The 19,395-nt window shown below is 38.3% G+C and overlaps 1 protein-coding gene across 1 annotated transcript in view; it reads left to right on the top strand.

Moving 5' to 3' along the window:
* Nucleotides 1–19,395, top strand: part of adarb2 (adenosine deaminase RNA specific B2 (inactive)) — a 223,360-nt gene that overhangs the window by 201,332 nt on the left and 2,633 nt on the right. Inside the window, exons 8-9 of the mRNA XM_077244108.1 lie at nt 8,960–9,141; nt 14,290–14,471. Of these exons, the coding sequence (XP_077100223.1) occupies nt 8,960–9,141; nt 14,290–14,471 (364 nt within the window). The remainder of the gene's footprint in view (nt 1–8,959; nt 9,142–14,289; nt 14,472–19,395) is intronic.

The raw sequence follows: 19,395 nt of genomic DNA, 5'->3' as shown, positions 1-19,395 counted from the left end.
ACAGACAGTTAGTATAAAGGTTAGTGGAACAGACAGTTAATATAACAGTTAGTGTAACAGACAGTATAACAGACAGTTAGTGTAACAGATAGTGTAACAGACAGTTAGTGTAACAGATAGTGTAACAGACAGTAGTATAACAGTTAGTGTAACAGACAGTTAATATAACAGTTAGTGTAACAGTTAGTGTAACAGTTAGTATAACAGACAGTTAGTGTAACAGACAGTTAGTGTAACAGACAGTTAGTATAACAGTTAGTGTAACAGTATAAAAGTTAGTGTAACAGACAGTTAATATAACAGTTAGTGTAACAGACAGTATAACAGACAGTTAATATAACAGTTAGTGTAACAGACAGTATAACAGACAGTTAGTATAACAGTTAGTGTAACAGATAGTGTAACAGACAGTTAGTGTAACAGATAGTGTAACAGACAGTTAATATAACAGTTAGTGTAACAGTTAGTGTAACAGTTAGTGTAACAGACAGTTAGTATAAAAGTTAGTGTAACAGACAGTTAGTGTAACAGTTAGTGTAACAGACAGTATAACAGACAGTTAGTATAACAGTTAGTGTAACAGACAGTTAGTATAAAAGTTAGTGTAACAGACAGTTAGTGTAACAGATAGTGTAACAGACAGTTAGTATAACAGTTAGTGTAACAGACAGTTAGTGTAACAGAAAGTTAGTATAACAGTTAGTGCAACAGACAGTTAGTATAAAAGTTAGTGTAACAGAAAGTTAGTAAAACAGTTAGTGTAACAGAAAGTTAGTATAACAGTTAGTGTAACAGAAAGTTAGTATAACAGTTAGTGTAACAAAGTTACTATAAAAGTCCGTTAGTATAAAAGTTAGTGTAAAAAACAGTTAGTGTAACAGACAGTTAGTGTAACAGACAGTTAGTATAACAGTTAGTGTAACAGACAGTTAGTATAAAAGTTAGTGTAACAGAAAGTTAGTATAACAGTTAGTGTAACAGAAAGTTAGTATAAAAGTTAGTGTAACAGAAAGTTAGTATAACAGTTAGTGTAACAGAAAGTTAGTATAACAGTTAGTGTAACAGACAGTTAGTGTAACAGACAGTTAGTATAACAGTTAGTGTAACAGACAGTTAGTATAACAGTTAGTGTAACAGACAGTTAGTGTAACAGACAGTTAGTATAACAGTTAGTGTAACAGACAGTTAGTGTAACAGACAGTTAGTGTAACAGACAGTTAGTATAACAGTTAGTGTAACAGACAGTTAGTGTAACAGACAGTTAGTATAACAGTTAGTGCAACAGAAAGTTAGTATAACAGTTAGTGTAACAGAAAGTTAGTATAACAGTTAGTGTAACAGAAAGTTAGTATAACAGTTAGTGTAACAGAAAGTTACTATAAAAGTCAGTTAGTATAAAAGTTAGTGTAAAAAACAGTTAGTGTAACAGAAAGTTAGTATAACAGTTAGTGTAACAGAAAGTTAGTATAACAATTAGTGTAACAGTTAGTGTAACAGACAGTTAGTGTAACAGACAGTTAGTATAACAGTTAGTGCAACAGACAGTTAGTATAAAAGTTAGTGTAACAGAAAGTTAGTATAACAGTTAGTGTAACAGAAAGTTAGTATAACAGTTAGTGTAACAGAAAGTTAGTATAACAGTTAGTGTAACAGAAAGTTACTATAAAAGTCAGTTAGTATAAAAGTTAGTGTAAAAAACAGTTAGTGTAACAGACAGTTAGTGTAACAGACAGTTAGTATAACATTTAGTGTAACAGACAGTTAGTATAACAGTTAGTGTAACAGACAGTTAGTGTAACAGACAGTTAGTATAACAGTTAGTGTAACAGACAGTTAGTATAACAGTTAGTGTAACAGACAGTTAGTGTAACAGACAGTTAGTATAACAGTTAGTGTAACAGACAGTTAGTGTAACAGATAGTTAGTATAACAGTTAGTGTAACAGACAGTTAGTATAACAGTTAGTGTAACAGACAGTTAGTGTAACAGACAGTTAGTGTAACAGACAGTTAGTGTAACAGACAGTTAGTGTAACAGACAGTTAGTATAACAGTTAGTGTAACAGACAGTTAGTATAACAGTTAGTGTAACAGACAGTTAGTATAACAGTTAGTGTAACAGACAGTTAGTGTAACAGACAGTTAGTATAACAGTTAGTGTAACAGACAGTTAGTATAACAGTTAGTGTAACAGACAGTTAGTGTAACAGACAGTTAGTGTAACAGACAGTTAGTGTAACAGACAGTTAGTGTAACAGACAGTTAGTATAACAGTTAGTGTAACAGACAGTTAGTATAACAGTTAGTGTAACAGACAGTTAGTATAACAGTTAGTGTAACAGACAGTTAGTGTAACAGACAGTTAGTGTAACAGACAGTTAGTATAACAGTTAGTGTAACAGACAGTTAGTATAACAGTTAGTGTAACAGACAGTTAGTGTAACAGACAGTTAGTATAACAGTTAGTGTAACAGACAGTTAGTGTAACAGACAGTTAGTGTAACAGTTAGTGTAACAGCCAGTTAGTGTAACAGCCAGTTAGTATAACAGTTAGTGTAACAGACAGTTAGTGTAACAGACAGTTAGTGTAACAGACAGTTAGTGTAACAGACAGTTAGTATAACAATTAGTGTAACAGACAGTTAGTATAACAGTTAGTGTAACAGACAGTTAGTATAACAGTTAGTGTAACAGACAGTTAGTATAACAGTTAGTGTAACAGACAGTTAGTGTAACAGACAGTTAGTATAACAGTTAGTGTAACAGACAGTTAGTGTAACAGACAGTTAGTATAACAGTTCGTGTAACAGACAGTTAGTATAACAGTTAGTGTAACAGACAGTTAGTATAACAGTTAGTGTAACAGACAGTTAGTATAACAATTAGTGTAACAGACAGTTAGTATAACAATTAGTGTAACAGACAGTTAGTATAACAGTTAGTGTAACAGACAGTTAGTGTAACAGACAGTTAGTATAACAGTTAGTGTAACAGACAGTTAGTATAACAGTTAGTGTAACAGACAGTTAGTGTAACAGACAGTGAGTTTAACAGTTAGTGTAACAGACAGTGAGTTTAACAGTTAGTGTAACAGACAGTTAGTATAACAGATAGTGTAACAGACAGTTAGTATAACAATTAGTGTAACAGACAGTTAGTATAACAGTTAGTGTAACAGACAGTTAGTGTAACAGACAGTTAGTATAACAGTTAGTGTAACAGACAGTTAGTATAACAGTTAGTGTAACAGACAGTTAGTGTAACAGACAGTTAGTATAACAGTTAGTGTAACAGACAGTTAGTATAACAATTAGTGTAACAGACAGTTAGTATAACAATTAGTGTAACAGACAGTTAGTATAACAGTTAGTGTAACAGACAGTTAGTGTAACAGACAGTTAGTATAACAGTTAGTGTAACAGACAGTTAGTATAACAGTTAGTGTAACAGACAGTTAGTGTAACAGACAGTGAGTTTAACAGTTAGTGTAACAGACAGTGAGTTTAACAGTTAGTGTAACAGACAGTTAGTATAACAGATAGTGTAACAGACAGTTAGTATAACAATTAGTGTAACAGACAGTTAGTATAACAGTTAGTGTAACAGACAGTTAGTGTAACAGACAGTTAGTATAACAGTTAGTGTAACAGACAGTTAGTATAACAGTTAGTGTAACAGACAGTTAGTGTAACAGACAGTTAGTATAACAGTTAGTGTAACAGACAGTTAGTATAACAATTAGTGTAACAGACAGTTAGTATAACAATTAGTGTAACAGACAGTTAGTATAACAGTTAGTGTAACAGACAGTTAGTATAACAGACAGTTAGTGTAACAGACAGTTAGTGTAACAGACAGTTAGTGTAACAGACAGTTAGTATAACAGTTAGTGTAACAGACAGTTAGTATAACAGTTAGTGTAACAGACAGTTAGTGTAACAGACAGTGAGTATAACAGTTAGTGTAACAGACAGTTAGTATAACAATTATTGTAACAGACAGTTAGTATAACAGTTAGTGTAACAGACAGTTAGTATAACAGTTAGTGTAACAGACAGTTAGTGTAACAGACAGTTAGTATAACAGTTAGTGTAACAGTTAGTGTAACAGACAGTTAGTGTAACAGACAGTTAGTATAACAGTTAGTGTAACAGACAGTTAGTATAACAGTTAGTGTAACAGACAGTTAGTATAACAGTTAGTGTAACAGACAGTTAGTATAACAATTAGTGTAACAGACAGTTAGTATAACAATTAGTGTAACAGACAGTTAGTATAACAGTTAGTGTAACAGACAGTTAGTATAACAATTAGTGTAACAGACAGTTAGTATAACAATTAGTGTAACAGACAGTTAGTATAACAATTAGTGTAACAGACAGTTAGTATAACAGTTAGTGTAACAGACAGTTAGTATAACAATTAGTGTAACAGACAGTTAGTATAACAATTAGTGTAACAGACAGTTAGTATAACAGTTAGTGTAACAGACAGTTAGTATAACAATTAGTGTAACAGACAGTTAGTATAACAATTAGTGTAACAGACAGTTAGTATAACAATTAGTGTAACAGACAGTTAGTATAACAGTTAGTGTAACAGACAGTTAGTGTAACAGACAGTTAGTGTAACAGATAAGTTGAGCGGATAAATATTTGCTGAGGCATTTCTCCTAGAGTGTGATTACTCCAGTTTCAGACATTGTGTCACTTTCACACGTATTTATCTATGACACTCTCTATGAATGTGTGAATCACACTGCCCAGGGATCACTCACACACACTCACAGCGCACACACACGCACCCACACGCATGCGTGCACACACGCATGCACTGTGTTTGATCTGACTGCCATATGTTAGATTTAATTACCACCATCAGTTGGCTTCTGTTTGTTTATGTGCCCTTTGACAACCTGAGAAGTTGTGAAACTTTCTGTTTACTTGTACTGTCTCTCACACACACTTCTTGTAGGCAAAAGTCAAGTCTATGATCTGTTGATATCATGATTTTGAGTTAATACTGAGGTAATATTCTCAACCCGTAATTTTAACTAAAATGATTAGAATAAGAATTTGTATTGCATGTCACTAAGCACATTGTCCACCCACTTTATAATATTACAAAAACATTTTTTTGTAATTCCTAATTTTCTGAATGGCAATTCTCATTGGATTCTCATCACTGTAATACTGTATCACAATAAAAAAGAAAATGCTGTAATACAATGATTTAAAAAAATAATGAATTCAGCATGAATTAAAGGCAGTACAACAAAAACTACCATGCAGTATCAACCGTTTAAAATTTACATTATGCATGGGTTTTCATGATAAAATTTTTTGTTGACAATAATGAGTATTTATATCAATTTCCTTAATGTATTAAAAGTAGAAAACCACCTTTGATATTTTTTGGTAGAGAAAAAAAACATAAAAATCACAATATTATATTAAAAACAAAATCTTTATGCAATATATATATATGTATATATGATTTTGAGGTGACGTAATCTGCATGTTTTTTTTATCAATGTTTTTTATGAGATTCATCCAAGTATAAATGCCTCTCAGAGCATAGCAACAGTATCTAAGGGGTGGGGCTTAGCAGAGGCTAATTTCAATAACAGGGAAAATATACTTTTTTTCTAGCAAGCTGTTCTTCATTTGCTCTTCCCTCATTGAAATGTTTGGAACCCTAAAGTGTTAGCTGTAAACATGATTACATAGAAGCAATACTCAAATGAATACCAGTTGACAAATTCCTGTCAGTCAATCACTACATGTAATGTGTGTATGTTAGTCTGGACACATCGACACAGAGTCACACCAAGGTGAAGCTCTCTCCCCTGGGCCATTAATTTGACCAATCAGATTGCATCGGCCAGGACCACAAGGGTCTAACTCTATCTGGCTGGGTCATCGTACAGGGTTAAAGTAATTACTTTTAAAAAACACACACAGAATGAGACAGAATAGAGCATCCAGATCTTTTTTCTGAGTGCCACTCCTTTTCCATTCTATGTCCCGTTGAGTTATCCCGCTCTTTTGTTGAGCCCACAACTCAGAGGAGCCGTTGATCAAGGTCACCATCAAGAGCAGGCTGAAAAACAGGTTTAAAGTCCTTACAGTCCCTTATAGACCAACTCCATTCATCTCCACTGCCCTCAACCAGCGCACCCTGTTTTTCATCCTTAGTCGCAGTCATTTTTTTCATCCCTTCATCTTTTTCCCTGACCTCACATCATTATCCTCCATCTTCCCCCTATATAATAATCAATATAACATTTTGATATATATAAAATAATAAAATAAAACATGAAATAAAATAAAAGTAATATTAAAATTAAGTATCTGATTGATATAGACCCTACTGCAATTACATTGCAAAAAAAAAAAACATTTTCTTAAATATTTCTTTAATGTTCCCAGTAAATATTTATATAGCATAAGATATTAAATTAAAATAACAGAAATATTCAAATAAAATATATTTTATTTCATTTTTTTTATAAATTATTATTAATAATAGTAACAATTAAAATAAAATGTAGATATATTAAGAATATAAAATACAATTAATTGATAGGCCTAATGGAACATTATAAAATATATCAAATAATAAAATAAAATAAAATGATACGGTATTTGTCATATTTTGTGTTTGTATAAGTTTAGGTGGCATTATTTTTTTACCCTGGACTCGATACAAGGAGCTTCCTGCTTTTGCAGAGTTATGGTAGGTGTTATTATTGTCTGGAGGCAGTAAGGTATGCCAGGCTGATTGAGTGGAGTGAATGTTTAATTAAGGTGATGAGTGCTTTAATTGAAGGCATAAATGGCATGCCTGTGAATATGATCCGTCATATTCCATTTGAGTTTTATGTAGATGAACACATTATTTTAATGGTCCGTCGTTTTACAGCACTGGAGAGAGGGAGGACAAGAGGAGGGAGATGATGGGGGGATGAGGGAGGTTAGGAGGAGGGTCTGCCGTTTGCGTTTCTGCAGCAGCCAGATGGCTTTTCTTCAATGAGAATTAAAAGATGTTTCTAATTCACACCGTTCCCTCTTGGGTAAATTAATATTGCAAGCCCAGTCATTTCTGTTTTGCTAGAATCTCAGACAGAAAGAGAGAGAATAGAAAAAAATGTGTCTGGATACGCAGGAGATTTCACAAGCAGATTGTTGCTCAGGTAAACGGATTTGAGACGCTGGGCGGCAGCTCTTTAAAAGCGACCCGTGTTAATTGACTGCTTGGGAAAGCAAAAACTATAATGGCTTATTAATCATGAACAGGGACGAGCAGAGAGAGAGAGAGGTGCCTGCAATCATTACCGGCATGATAAAGAGACATTAATTAAGCAAAAGAACAGTGATGTAAAAATTAGCTGCTTAATATTTGTAAATGATTGCGCTTTTCATAAATTCATTAGCTTACAGTCTGAGGTTAAAAACAAAATGTTTATTCAGTCTGCTGAGATTCTGCCTGAATTAAGCCTGTGATCAAATGTAACTTTGAAAAATAGCCATTTTGTCATTTATCTGACATCTATCAATCAATCCATCCATCCCGCCCACAAAATTGGCACAAACTGGCTGAAATCACAAGCTCCAATCTGATTGGCTCTCTTAACGTAATTAGTGAATTTAGTGAATACTAGGTTGATACAAGGGGCACTTACGAAGAATACATAGTTGCTGGAAATCACAAATGTCAGATTTAGCTAAATGTGGTTTAAAAGTGACTTCTGTGTAAGCTGCGTATCATACATAGCTACACTATCGGCAATTCATACTTTCCACGTGACGTCACAAGTACTGGCTGGCGGGCAAGAACGTCGTTCTCTAGCAACGAAACCCAGTAAACTAATCAAGGATCTTGCCAGGACGTCGCCAGTTTTAATATACAAAAGTTGGCGTTTTGAGGTGTAAACGACATGCCAGACAGTTGTTGTGCGATTGGATCATTCAGCATAATCGGGTTAAGAACGTGCATGTAAACGCGCTCATTCCCCGAAAGTGAAAGTAGAAACGGACTGAGCTTTCAGCATCTGTCGCTGCATTAACGCCGCGTTCTCTCAGAGACGACGATGGATATAACGGTATAGCAACGACTATCTTAATTTACTGGCTTAATATTTATCTTGTGAACCTACATTAATGACAGTAAAAAATTAGAAGAATATTTCTTTTTAAACAAGTTTTTGAAGCTGCTTTTGATTTTCACAGATGGCAGTGCTGTTCGTGAACTAAAGACTGTTTTTAGGCCTTTATCATTTTAGTGATATTATTCATATTTAGTAATTGTATTGTTTTAAGTGTTATTAGTGTCATTAAACGTTTTGTTAATGTGCTGTGGAAACAAAATAGCCTCACTATATAATTGATTGTAGTATTGGCCATTTTGTTAGCGTTTGTTGCCCGCCAAGTATCAGAATCAGAATCAGAAAGAGCTTTATTGCCAAGTGTGCTTGCACACACAAGGAATTTTCCTTGGTACTGAGGCTTCCAGTGCACATATACAAATACAGATACAACAAGTAATAGTAATACAAATAGTAATACAAATTCTACAAATTAAATTAAAAAAAATATGAAAATACTATAAAAATATATGGTCACAGTTGGATTTTGTCAGAATAAACATTTACAGATAATGAAAATATTTACAGTATTTTGTATAGTATGAATAAATATAAATATCACCTGAATTTTTAAGATATTGCACTAAACAGTGGGAGTATTGCACTTACAGGCATATGCCTTGGTAGGTATGTTTGTATATGTTATCCATGGCAGTCACGTGACTGCAAAGTATGAATAGACAATGGACGTGAAATTTCGCCAAAATATTGCTAATGTGTGTCTGCTCTGAGTGGGCGTTATATGCTCAACTACACACAGTCAAAATTCTGTGACGAGACTACACTTTTCCTAACCACTTCGTCCTCTCTACAGGTGGAATGTGCTCGGCCTGCAGGGGGCGCTGCTCAGTCATTTTGTGGAGCCGGTGTATCTGTACAGCCTGACGGTGGGCAGCCTGAGACACACGGGTCACTTCTCTAGGATGATGAACCACCGGCTGGAGAGACTCAGCCCTCTGCCCAACTGCTACCGCCGAAACCAGCCTTTACTCAGCGGTACTTTCTTTTCTCTATTCACTAAATGTTAAATAGACTCTGAGATATAGTATGTTTAACGACCGTGTTTGTTTGGTCAGTTAGCATTATAAAATATGAAGGTCCCTGCTAAAATGTAGTGTAACTGGTCCTTCTTGCACCGCTCCGATCAGGATTCAAACAAGCATCAACTGGCATGGGAGGTGGGATTTCTTGGATGCTAAAGAGGGGATGAGAGTAATGGAGGCTAAGAAGTAAGAGCTGTGCATGTAAACCTCACTCCCATGGCCTCAAGATTCGCTCTAGTGACTTGTTAGCATGCTCACCTCCCATGCCGGTTGGCTCGGTTTCGAATCCCGCTCAAAGTGGTGGAATTGCTTTTTATTCTCTACAAAATGTCAGAGGGCAGCACTGAGTCTTGTCATTTACAGGACATTCGTTCGGAAGGATAGAAGTAGTATCGGATCCATCATTGCATTTAAAATTTAGAATATACTCTTGCTTGCTTCCCTCCATGAATTTACTAACCTGAACACATTTTTTGTAGTCTTTCAAACATGAATTGTAAAAATGTGGGTACTCTCTTCTCTCGTTATACTAATGCTCATCAATTTTGCTTTTTTTAAATGTTTTCCTTATTCTGTTTCAACGTGTTGCGTATTGCTCTTTCCGCACTCTTCTAACTACTGCACAATACATCACGACTATGCATGTGTAACTAGGGCTGTAGTACTCGAGTCCGGTCCAGGTGTCTTTATTGTGTTCCCAGTATTCACACAAAGAAGCCATTTAAATGCGCGCCGTTTATTTGCTCTGGTGTGAGCCCCGATTGCGCCAGAACCAGCCTGTCATCGAGCTAATTCAACACGTGCACTTCCCGGAGTCTTAAGGCCAGTGACACACTGGCTGCGTGGCGTAAGCGTCTCAGCTGCGTGGTGTGTCAGTTTTTATTTCGGCTCCCAGGTTAACAGGTTAGAGGTTGCAGACTGCCTGCGTGACATGCGCGTCTCAGACGCGGAAAATGCGTGCATGCTAGAAATAGAACCGACGCCTATTTTTCACGCGACACGCAAGTGTGTTAGAAGCGTTTCCAGGCAAAATAGAATAGGAAAAGATGTTTATGTGTTATCTTGTACATGAATAGCCTACATATTAATAAATTACATTTTGATGGTTGAAAGTCTAGGTTTTGACATAAATTCAAATATAAATATGATTTAAAAATAAATAAATAATTATCAATTTTCAAATATTGCACCTGTCAATACAGAACGGAATAGTCTGTAGTCTATTTTGCTGTCAATACTGCTGACAGTGTATTTAGGATTTATATTTATGCTTAACATGAATATAGGGCTTCCACAACTCTCTCCAATATGTCGAACAAGGGTGATCCGTGTCAGCAGCACCGCGTCAGACACGTTTCTGGTGTGCAAAGACACAGAAAACGCGACGCAGCCGCCACGCAGCTGACACGCAACAGAAACGCCACGCTCACGCCACGCAGCCAGTGTGTCTCCGGCCAGCGCCGCGTCCATGCACTTCGTAAATGCAGAACTGTGTATTGATAAGCTTGCCCCTCGAAGGCGTATCTGAATGTGAAAGTATGCGTCTTTCAGATCCACAGTGAAACACTGCTATTATGAGGTATCACCATATGTCATCATTCTGTTTTCTTTAGATTAGAAGATTATATGATATCAAGGGGAATGTCTATACTTAAAAATCCTGGGTGTTGTGATACTGTTTTTGCTTTTAGATCAACAAATAATAACCCAAAATGATTGTCTTGATAATGTCTTGCACTAGACTTTTTTTCCCTGTCCTGGACTCGGTCTTGACTCGGACTCCAACCTTTTTGGACTCAGTCTTGTCTTGGACTCGAACCTCTTTGGTCTTGGTCTTGTCTAGGACTCGACTAGTCCTGGTCTTGGACTCGACAAAGGTGGTCTTGACTACAGCCCTATGTGTAACATGGGCCAGTAAGAACTATTATTGTAAACCTCACTCACCTGGCCTGAAGAGACACGCTAGACTAGAGGTTGTGGTCTTTAGCGTTCTTGTTAGCGCCCCCCCTCTCACGCCGGAGACCCGGTTTAAATCCTGCTCGGAGCAGTTAGAGTAGGATCGGTTACATTTGGTGCCGTGACCCGGATGGTAGTGAGCTTTAGGGGTCGGTTGTAACGTAGGTTGTAACGCATTCAAACCTCACTCCCCTGGCCTCAAGAGGCACGCTAGTACGCCGGAGACCCGGTTTGAATCCCGCTCGGAGCAGGTCGAGTAGGACCGGTTACATGTATCTCCACCTAGTGGACTCCTCTGTCTCAATTCACCTTGCGATGCACTGTTGAACGTGCACTGCCTGGGCGGACACAAAAATTGGGCTGCACGTCAGTACTAGACCCTCCTGATGGCAAAAATTGTCACACGGACTGTCGTGAAACGAGGACGAGCAAAGTATACTTTACACTAGCAAGCCCAAGGTTATGGGTTTAATTCTAAGGGAACACACATATCAATAAAATGTATAGGTTGAATGCACTGTTAAACATCAGACTTTGCCAATGCTCTAGCAGATGTGACCTTAAGTGCACGGAGGACACTCTGTCTCGCTCCATCACTTTGTTAAACTGCTCTCTTGAGCCTCAGTATGGCAGACGGACTGCTCTATTGGATCTACCCATCCTCCAAGTCAATCTCATCAAACACCTTATCACTTTCATTGAAGACGAGAGAGATCCATTCACTCTTCCTCTCACGCCCAGTGGGCCGCATGTCTCCGGCACGGCCCTTTTCACCACCATTGATGAGCTTCTCTTTCTTTGTCTGGGCTCTCTTGTTGGGGAAAATGGACTGGTTATTTTAGGCATCGCCATCAAAAAGGATGCAGAGTTCCCAAGAAGCGGCCGAGATCTCTTATCCTGCACTAAACGCTCACATGCTTTAGCACAGCATATATATATATATATATATATATATATATATATATATATATATATATATATATATATATATATATATATATATATATATATATATTGTAGATTAGGTATAGCTGTAGGCCTATCTCAAATACAATATCACAGTTAGTGTTTTACCAGCATTCTAGTGTAAAATACTCTGCATGAGGATAAACAAAATCATTAGTGACCATAAATCAGTAAATTAAGACAGCTTGAGGGAAAATAAAAATTACTGTTATTTCCTTCAAACTTTTCCTGTGACTCATTATTTGTTTGACTCATTATTTAGTCATACTTCCTCACACAGAGGAGGTCATTAAAATTTGTTTTACTTAACGTAGGTTGCATTTTATTATGCAAGTGGTAGATTGAAGCTCCAAACAACAGTATGTTTACAAACAATGTACTGTATAATAAAAGTGCAGAATATGAAGGTGCTAAAAGGTTAGGAAATAAAATAATATACACATACATGAGATGAAAACTAGTCTTCAAAGACAAATGTTTTATTCGACATGAAGGAGGTTGTAACGTCGTGGACATGTTCCGATCACATGACAAGCTGTCACACAATTGAAAATCCATTCAGACTGAATCCATGAATATACATTTTAAAAAGAAAAGGAACAAAAGATAAACTATTGCAGTAAACAAACTTAATGCATCCAGGCCAGTAGGTGTCAGTATAAAGTATAAAACTACTGAGATGAAGAAGAGCTAGCAAAGCATTTAAGAAAGCACACTAGCTTAACCAAGTTACATAACTAGTTTAAGCAGCAAGACTTCTGCTTCACCAGCTAAATTGGCTGGTTCACCTGCTTGACCAGCATTAAACCAGACTAGACCAGCAAATGGACCAGACTGGAAACTCAAATTCATGTTGTAGTGGTGAAGGTGCCGTGTCTCAATGGTAACCTTCATACTGTGAAACTCTTACATGATTCACTCAAACCTACCCTTTGACAGGAAAAATGAGATTGCAGGACTTCAGTGAGGATGTCCTTCAAATACAGGTCATACACTTTAGCACATCACTTTTAGAAGATACAAAGTGGCACTTATGAGTAGCTTTATGTCAAATACAGAGCGATCACATTTAGCAGCATCTTGTGTAAAATACTCGGCATGATGGATAGACGACAACATTGTGACTGACAGTAAATGATGAAGTCTGCTCGAGGTAAAATACAAATTAAGTGCTCTATTATAGACATATAGGGATAAACGGAATGAAGACTGTGAAATGACACCGTGAATGAGTGAGCGAGGGTCCAAGGAGGACGCTGCGTTACGGTATTAAAGGATACGCACATTATTATAGCATTTAGTCCACCAATTTGAAGCCCTGGATAGAGATTCTGATATTTGCAGGAGGATTAAAAGGAATAGTTCATCTTAAAATTAAAATGCTATATGACTTACTTTCTACTGTGAAAAAAAAGAGAGTCAATGCTCACAATTGCTCTTTCTCAGGATAGGAGCTCCAGCAAATAATGCATAAAATGTGTCCTTTTCCTCACACAATGTTATCACATGGCTTCATAAGACTTTGAATATAGCGCACAAGTCATATGGTCCATTCAGAGCTCGGCAGTCACAGGCCCCATTATCAAAAACAGTACATTTCGGCAATATTTCTCAGAAGAAAGTAAGTCACACAGGTTTGAAATGAGAGTGAATCAGTAAAAGATGACAAAAGTTACATTTTTGGGTGAACTGTCCCTTTAGGGGTGCTTAAAAATGAGTCCACTGCTAGCATGTATTGCTAAACATAAACACCAAATTTATGAATATTCACAGTAAATGACTTTGCAGTAAATATTAGCACAGCTGTCAAAATTATCTCCTTTATCAATACTCTCCACAGTTTAGCAAACATGCTTCCGCATTAAAACATGTTACGCCATTTTGTTTCATGTAAAGCATTTCAGAAATCGGCAGCACAGCTCATGGGCATGCTATCATACTCTCCACCTTAAGGAAGAAAGAATGCCATGCTAATTGGTGTACCGATGCGGCAATGATTGAGGAGCCCGAGAGATCCTTTGTGCCTGGAACCAGTGTTTACCTCAAAGATAGCACAGACGACAAACCGACATGCTCGCCTGCTAATGAAACACTTCAGCAATCACATGCTAAATAGAACCTCCCTCGAGTGCTCTTGCTTTCTCTAACTAAGTCTGGCTCTGTTTTCTTGCATGCGCAGGCCTGAGCAACAGTGACTGCAGGCAGCAGGGGAAGTCCGTGTGTTACAGTGTCAATTGGACGGCAGGCGACACCCAGCTGGAGGTTCTCAACGCGTTTACTGGGAAGAGGAGGGACTCCGGAGCTCCGTCCAGACTCTGCAAGCATGCGCTTTTTGCACGCTGGATCAGACTCTATCGCAAGGTGAGCTTACCTTTGAATAAAAAGCCTCTTTTTATCTAACACAACAGACATGATGTCAGCATCTTAAATTGTTAAAGCTGCAGTAGGGAGTTTTGAGAAAATGTTGACTTAGCCTGAAAATTTGAACAAGCACAACTTACAGGTCCAACCCCGTTCCTCTCTGCTGAGCTACAGCTCCTCCCCCACAGCTCCTCCCTCCACAGCTCCTCCCTCCACAGCTCCTCCCTCCACAGCTCCTCCCTCCACAGCTCCTCCCCCACAGCTCCTCCCCCACAGCGGAGCCTGCCGTGAACGCGCAGGCTAGTAAGCAGGACCACCGATGACGGCGGATTATAAACAGTTATGGAACATTCACTAATAGGGACGAAACATCAACAATATGCTTTACATTGACTATGGCCTGCCCATACTTTGACTACAAACTTGGTCCTCAAATCATTATGTATTTTGCAATACATGTAACTTTATAACGTTGCACTCTTTCTATAAGTTATAAATAGCTAGTAAGATAACGTTAAAGGATTAGTTCACTTTTAAAAAAACTTTTGCTGATAATTTACTCACCCCCATGTCATCCAAGATGTCCATGTCTTTCTTTCTTCAGTCGAAAAGAAATTAAGGTTTTTGATGAAAACATTCCAGGCTTTTTCTCCATATAATGGACTTCAATAGGACACCAATGTTTCAAGGACCAAATGACAGTTTCAGTGCAGCTTCAAAGTGCTTTAAACGATACCAGACAATAAATAAGGGTCTTATCTAGCGAAATGATCGGTCATTTCAAAAATAAATAAAAAACGTTAAGTTTTATAAGCACAAATGCTCGCCTTGCTCTGTTCTGTGATGCACGTTCGTGATCCTGTTCGAACTCGTTCATCAAAATGAACAAATCTTTTTTCGAGTCATTTCGTTCGTTGAATGAACGAAATGACTCCAAAAAAGATTCGTTCATTTGGATGAACGAGTTCAAACAGGAGAGTCACGAACGACCGTACGCGCTCGCGCTGTGCAAGAGAGGGGTGATCAGCGCGTACACGAGCGTGATTGACACTGCTAAGACATTCCTCCTGGCTCTGATTGGTTGTTTCTGACCGGGAGCGGTGTTTTTCTGCAAATGGCAGTAGGACCACAGGGAGGAGCCAGAGGAGCTTGATTTTTTTCACAGATTATCTGTCTCATATTCTACTGTCTGGACATAATGACAGTTTTAGCAAATATGTGTTTACAAAAGTTACCTACTGGAGCTATAAATGACATGAATGCACACACTAACTAGATTCAAAATTCATGACACACGTAGGCATTGCATTCTAAGTGTTGCCACTAGGGGCACTATAGCAAGCATTTGCTTAAAGAGATAGTTCACCCAAAAATTAAAATTAGCCCATGATTTATTCACCCTCAAGTCATCCTAGGTGTATATGACATTCTTCTTTCAGACAAATACAATCAGAGTTGTCCTGGCTCTTCCAAGCTTTATAATGGCAGTGAATGGCTGTTTCTTTTTTGAAGTCCATAAAGGTGCATCTATCCATCATAAAAGTGCTCCACATGGCTCTGACAGGTTAATAAAGGCCTTCTGAAGCTAAGCAATGCGTTTGTGTAAGAAAAATATCCATGTTTATAACTTTACAAACTGTAATCTGTAACTTCCGCACATTCACGAGAGACTGGCATCCCAGCATAGGACGCTCTGGTGAGAATATGCTAGTTCTCTCGAGAACCAAGTTCATCTCAGACTTCTAATTCGCGAGGGGTGTTTTGCTCAATCCGGTGCGCTTCCACGTTCGTCACCAGAACTTACGCTACGCCTGCCTCCTAAGCTGGAACGCCATAACACGCGTACGACAGTTAGCGGTTACCCGTCAGAAATGGACTGCATTTATATAGCGCTTTACATATTGCCTCACATTCACCCATTCACTCACTCATTCATACACCGACAGCGGTGTCAGCCATGCAAGGTGCCATCCAGCTCGTCGGGAGCAGCTGGGGTTAGGTGTCTTGCTCACGGACACCTCGACACTTGGGCAGGTGGAACCGGGGATCGAGCCACCAACCTTTCGGTTTGTTGACATCCTACATGAACCACTGAGCCACTGCCGCCCCGTCAGAGCCACTTTTATGGACTTCAAAACAGAAACAGCCATTCACTGCCATTATAAAGCTTGCAAGAGCCAGGACATGTTTTAATATAAGTCCTATTGTATTCGTCTGAAAGAAGAATGTCATATACACCTAGGATGATTTGAGGGTGAGTAAATCATGGGCTAATTTTCATTGTTGGGTGAACTATCCCTTTAACTGAAGAAATAACATGATTTCCTAATTAAACGCCACTAGCTAAATTATGTTCCCACAACACACCATACTCTAGTCAAAACGTATAGCGTTTATCAGCGTTAATCATTATCCATACTGCACTGCGTCTTAAAAAATATGCAGTGTATAGTACATACTGCTCAGTATGCAGTACATTAGCATTTTATTACGAAAATAGCCTTAAATTTGGATTGAAACAGGAGTTGCAATAGTCTTTTCTTCCCTGTTGTGACGTATTATCCGATTGAACCGGCTCAACCTAGGAGCAGGGCTTGATTTGATCCACCGGGAATTGATTACATCATTGTCGTTTGTTAATTGCTGTGATCTCATGTGAGTGACAGGTTGCTGTAGGGGAGGGATAATTATCATGCCCTCGCGCCGGTACACACTCATCAGAGAAGAGATGTCATTGGGAGGGGAAGGGGAAGTTAATGTTTACTTAAAAAATAATGATGTGCACAGATAAATCATTTATAATAAACACTGCAATATTGGATAAAAAAATAACCACTGGCAATTTTGATTTCGTGGATACTTGAATAGCCGCTTTTCCACCATCAGGTCGAATGGTTCTAAGAACGGTTGCAGTTATATTTCCATTTGACCTTGGTTCGGCATGGCAGGATTACAAACCGTTCTCAGCCTGGAATTCTCAGCACGGTTGGCTAACGGTTGTTTACTTCGCTCAAATAGCGCGCTGGAAGCCAAGCAACAGACATTGACCAATCCTGAGTGGTGACTTCACTACACGCATTCTCAGCACGGTTAGCCAACCATAACGCCATAACATCCTCCATAATGCGGTCGCTATTTACTTTTTATATCGTCAGTATGCACTTGCGTCACAAAGGCAATGAATGATGCATTTGTATTAAATTCCAAAGAGCTCCTTTATCAGCCCCACGGGGGAAAATGAAAGCATATCCGAACCTGCTGGGTCGGATCGGCGCGGAATGGACCGGTTAAGCAATGATAATGGTTTGGCTTGACGGTGGAGAAGTGTCTTTTAAGTCCCGTTCACACTCACAATGATAAATCTGTCGCTGCGCTGTTGGTTTCTTTACTTACATTAGTTGTTGCATCATATCGCTGCTCTTAAAGCTCATAACTTTGTCACATTTGCAATGGTCACCAGAAATCATGTCCAGTCACCAGGTATGCCGTAACATTTTTTATTTTTCCATAATTTAATGATTAAAAATTAAACTTTCATATATTTTAGATTCATTGCACACCAACTGAAATATTTCAGGTCTTTTATTGTTTTAATACTGATGATTTTGGCATACAGCTCATGAAAACCCCAAATTCTCAAAAAATTAGCATATTTCATCCGACCAATAAAAGTATTGCTTTTAATACAAAAAAAAGTCAACCTTCAAATAATTATGTTCAGTTATGCACTCAATACTTGGTCGGGAATCCTTTTGCAGAAATGACTGCTTCAATGCGGCGTGGCGTGGAGGCAATCAGCCTGTGGCACTGCTGAGGTGTTATGGAGGCCCAGGATGCTTCGATAGCGGCCTTAAGCTCATCCAGAGTGTTGGGTCTTGCGTCTCTCAACTTTCTCTTCACAATATCCCACAGATTCTCTATGGGGTTCAGGTCAGGAGAGTTGGCAGGCCAGTTGAGCACAGTAATACCATGGTCAGTAAACCATTTACCAGTGGTTTTGGCACTGTGAGCAGGTGCCAGGTCGTGCTGAAAAATTAAATCTTCATCTCCATAAAGCTTTTCAGCAGATGGAAGCATGAAGTGCTCCAAAATCTCCTGATAGCTAGCTGCATTGGCCCTGCCCTTGATAAAAGACAGTGGACCAACACCAGCAGCTGACATGGCACCCCAGACCATCACTGACTGTGGGTACTTGACACTGGACTTCAGGCATTTTGGCATTTCCTTCTCCCCAGTCTTCCTCCAGACTCTGGCACCTTGATTTCCGAATGACATGCAAAATTTGCTTTCATCCGAAAAAAGTACTTTGGACCACTGAGCAACAGTCCAGTGCTGCTTCTCTGTAGCCCAGGTCAGGCGCTTCTGCCGCTGTATCTGGTTCAAAAGTGGCTTGACCTGGGGAATGCGGCACCTGTAGCCCATTTCCTGCACACGCCTGTGCACTGTGGCTCTGGATGTTTCTACTCCAGGTAACCTCAGGATTCTTTTGCAGGTGTTTAGAGTTAATTAGTTGATTCAGATGATTAGGTTAATAGCTCGTTTAGAGACCCTTTTCATGGTATGCTAATTTTTTGAGATAGGAAATTTGGGTTTTCATGAGCTGTATGCCAAAATCATCAGTATTAAAACAATAAAAGACCTGAAATATTTCAGTTGGTGTGCAATGAATCTAAAATATATGAAAGTTTAATTTTTATCATTACATTATGGAAAATAATGAACTTTATCACAATATGCTAATTTTTGAGAAGGACCTGTATGCCAGGGACACCAGAAATCCCAGTGGCGCCCTTGCTGATCACTGCAAACACATGTATACACACCTTTAGGATTAACTTATTAGAGTATAAGCAGTTTGAGGTTAGGGGTCTCGGTTCATAGGACAATGAAACCTATAACCTTTCAGTTCCCAGCCTAGATCCGG

This window comes from Siphateles boraxobius, unplaced genomic scaffold (genome assembly GCF_051911475.1).
Source record: "Siphateles boraxobius isolate OS27281-9 unplaced genomic scaffold, OSU_SipBor_1 26, whole genome shotgun sequence".
NCBI classification, from domain to species: Eukaryota; Metazoa; Chordata; class Actinopteri; order Cypriniformes; family Leuciscidae; genus Siphateles; species Siphateles boraxobius.
Note: the sequence above shows the minus strand (reverse complement) of the source record. Positions and strands in the feature narration are given on the sequence as shown.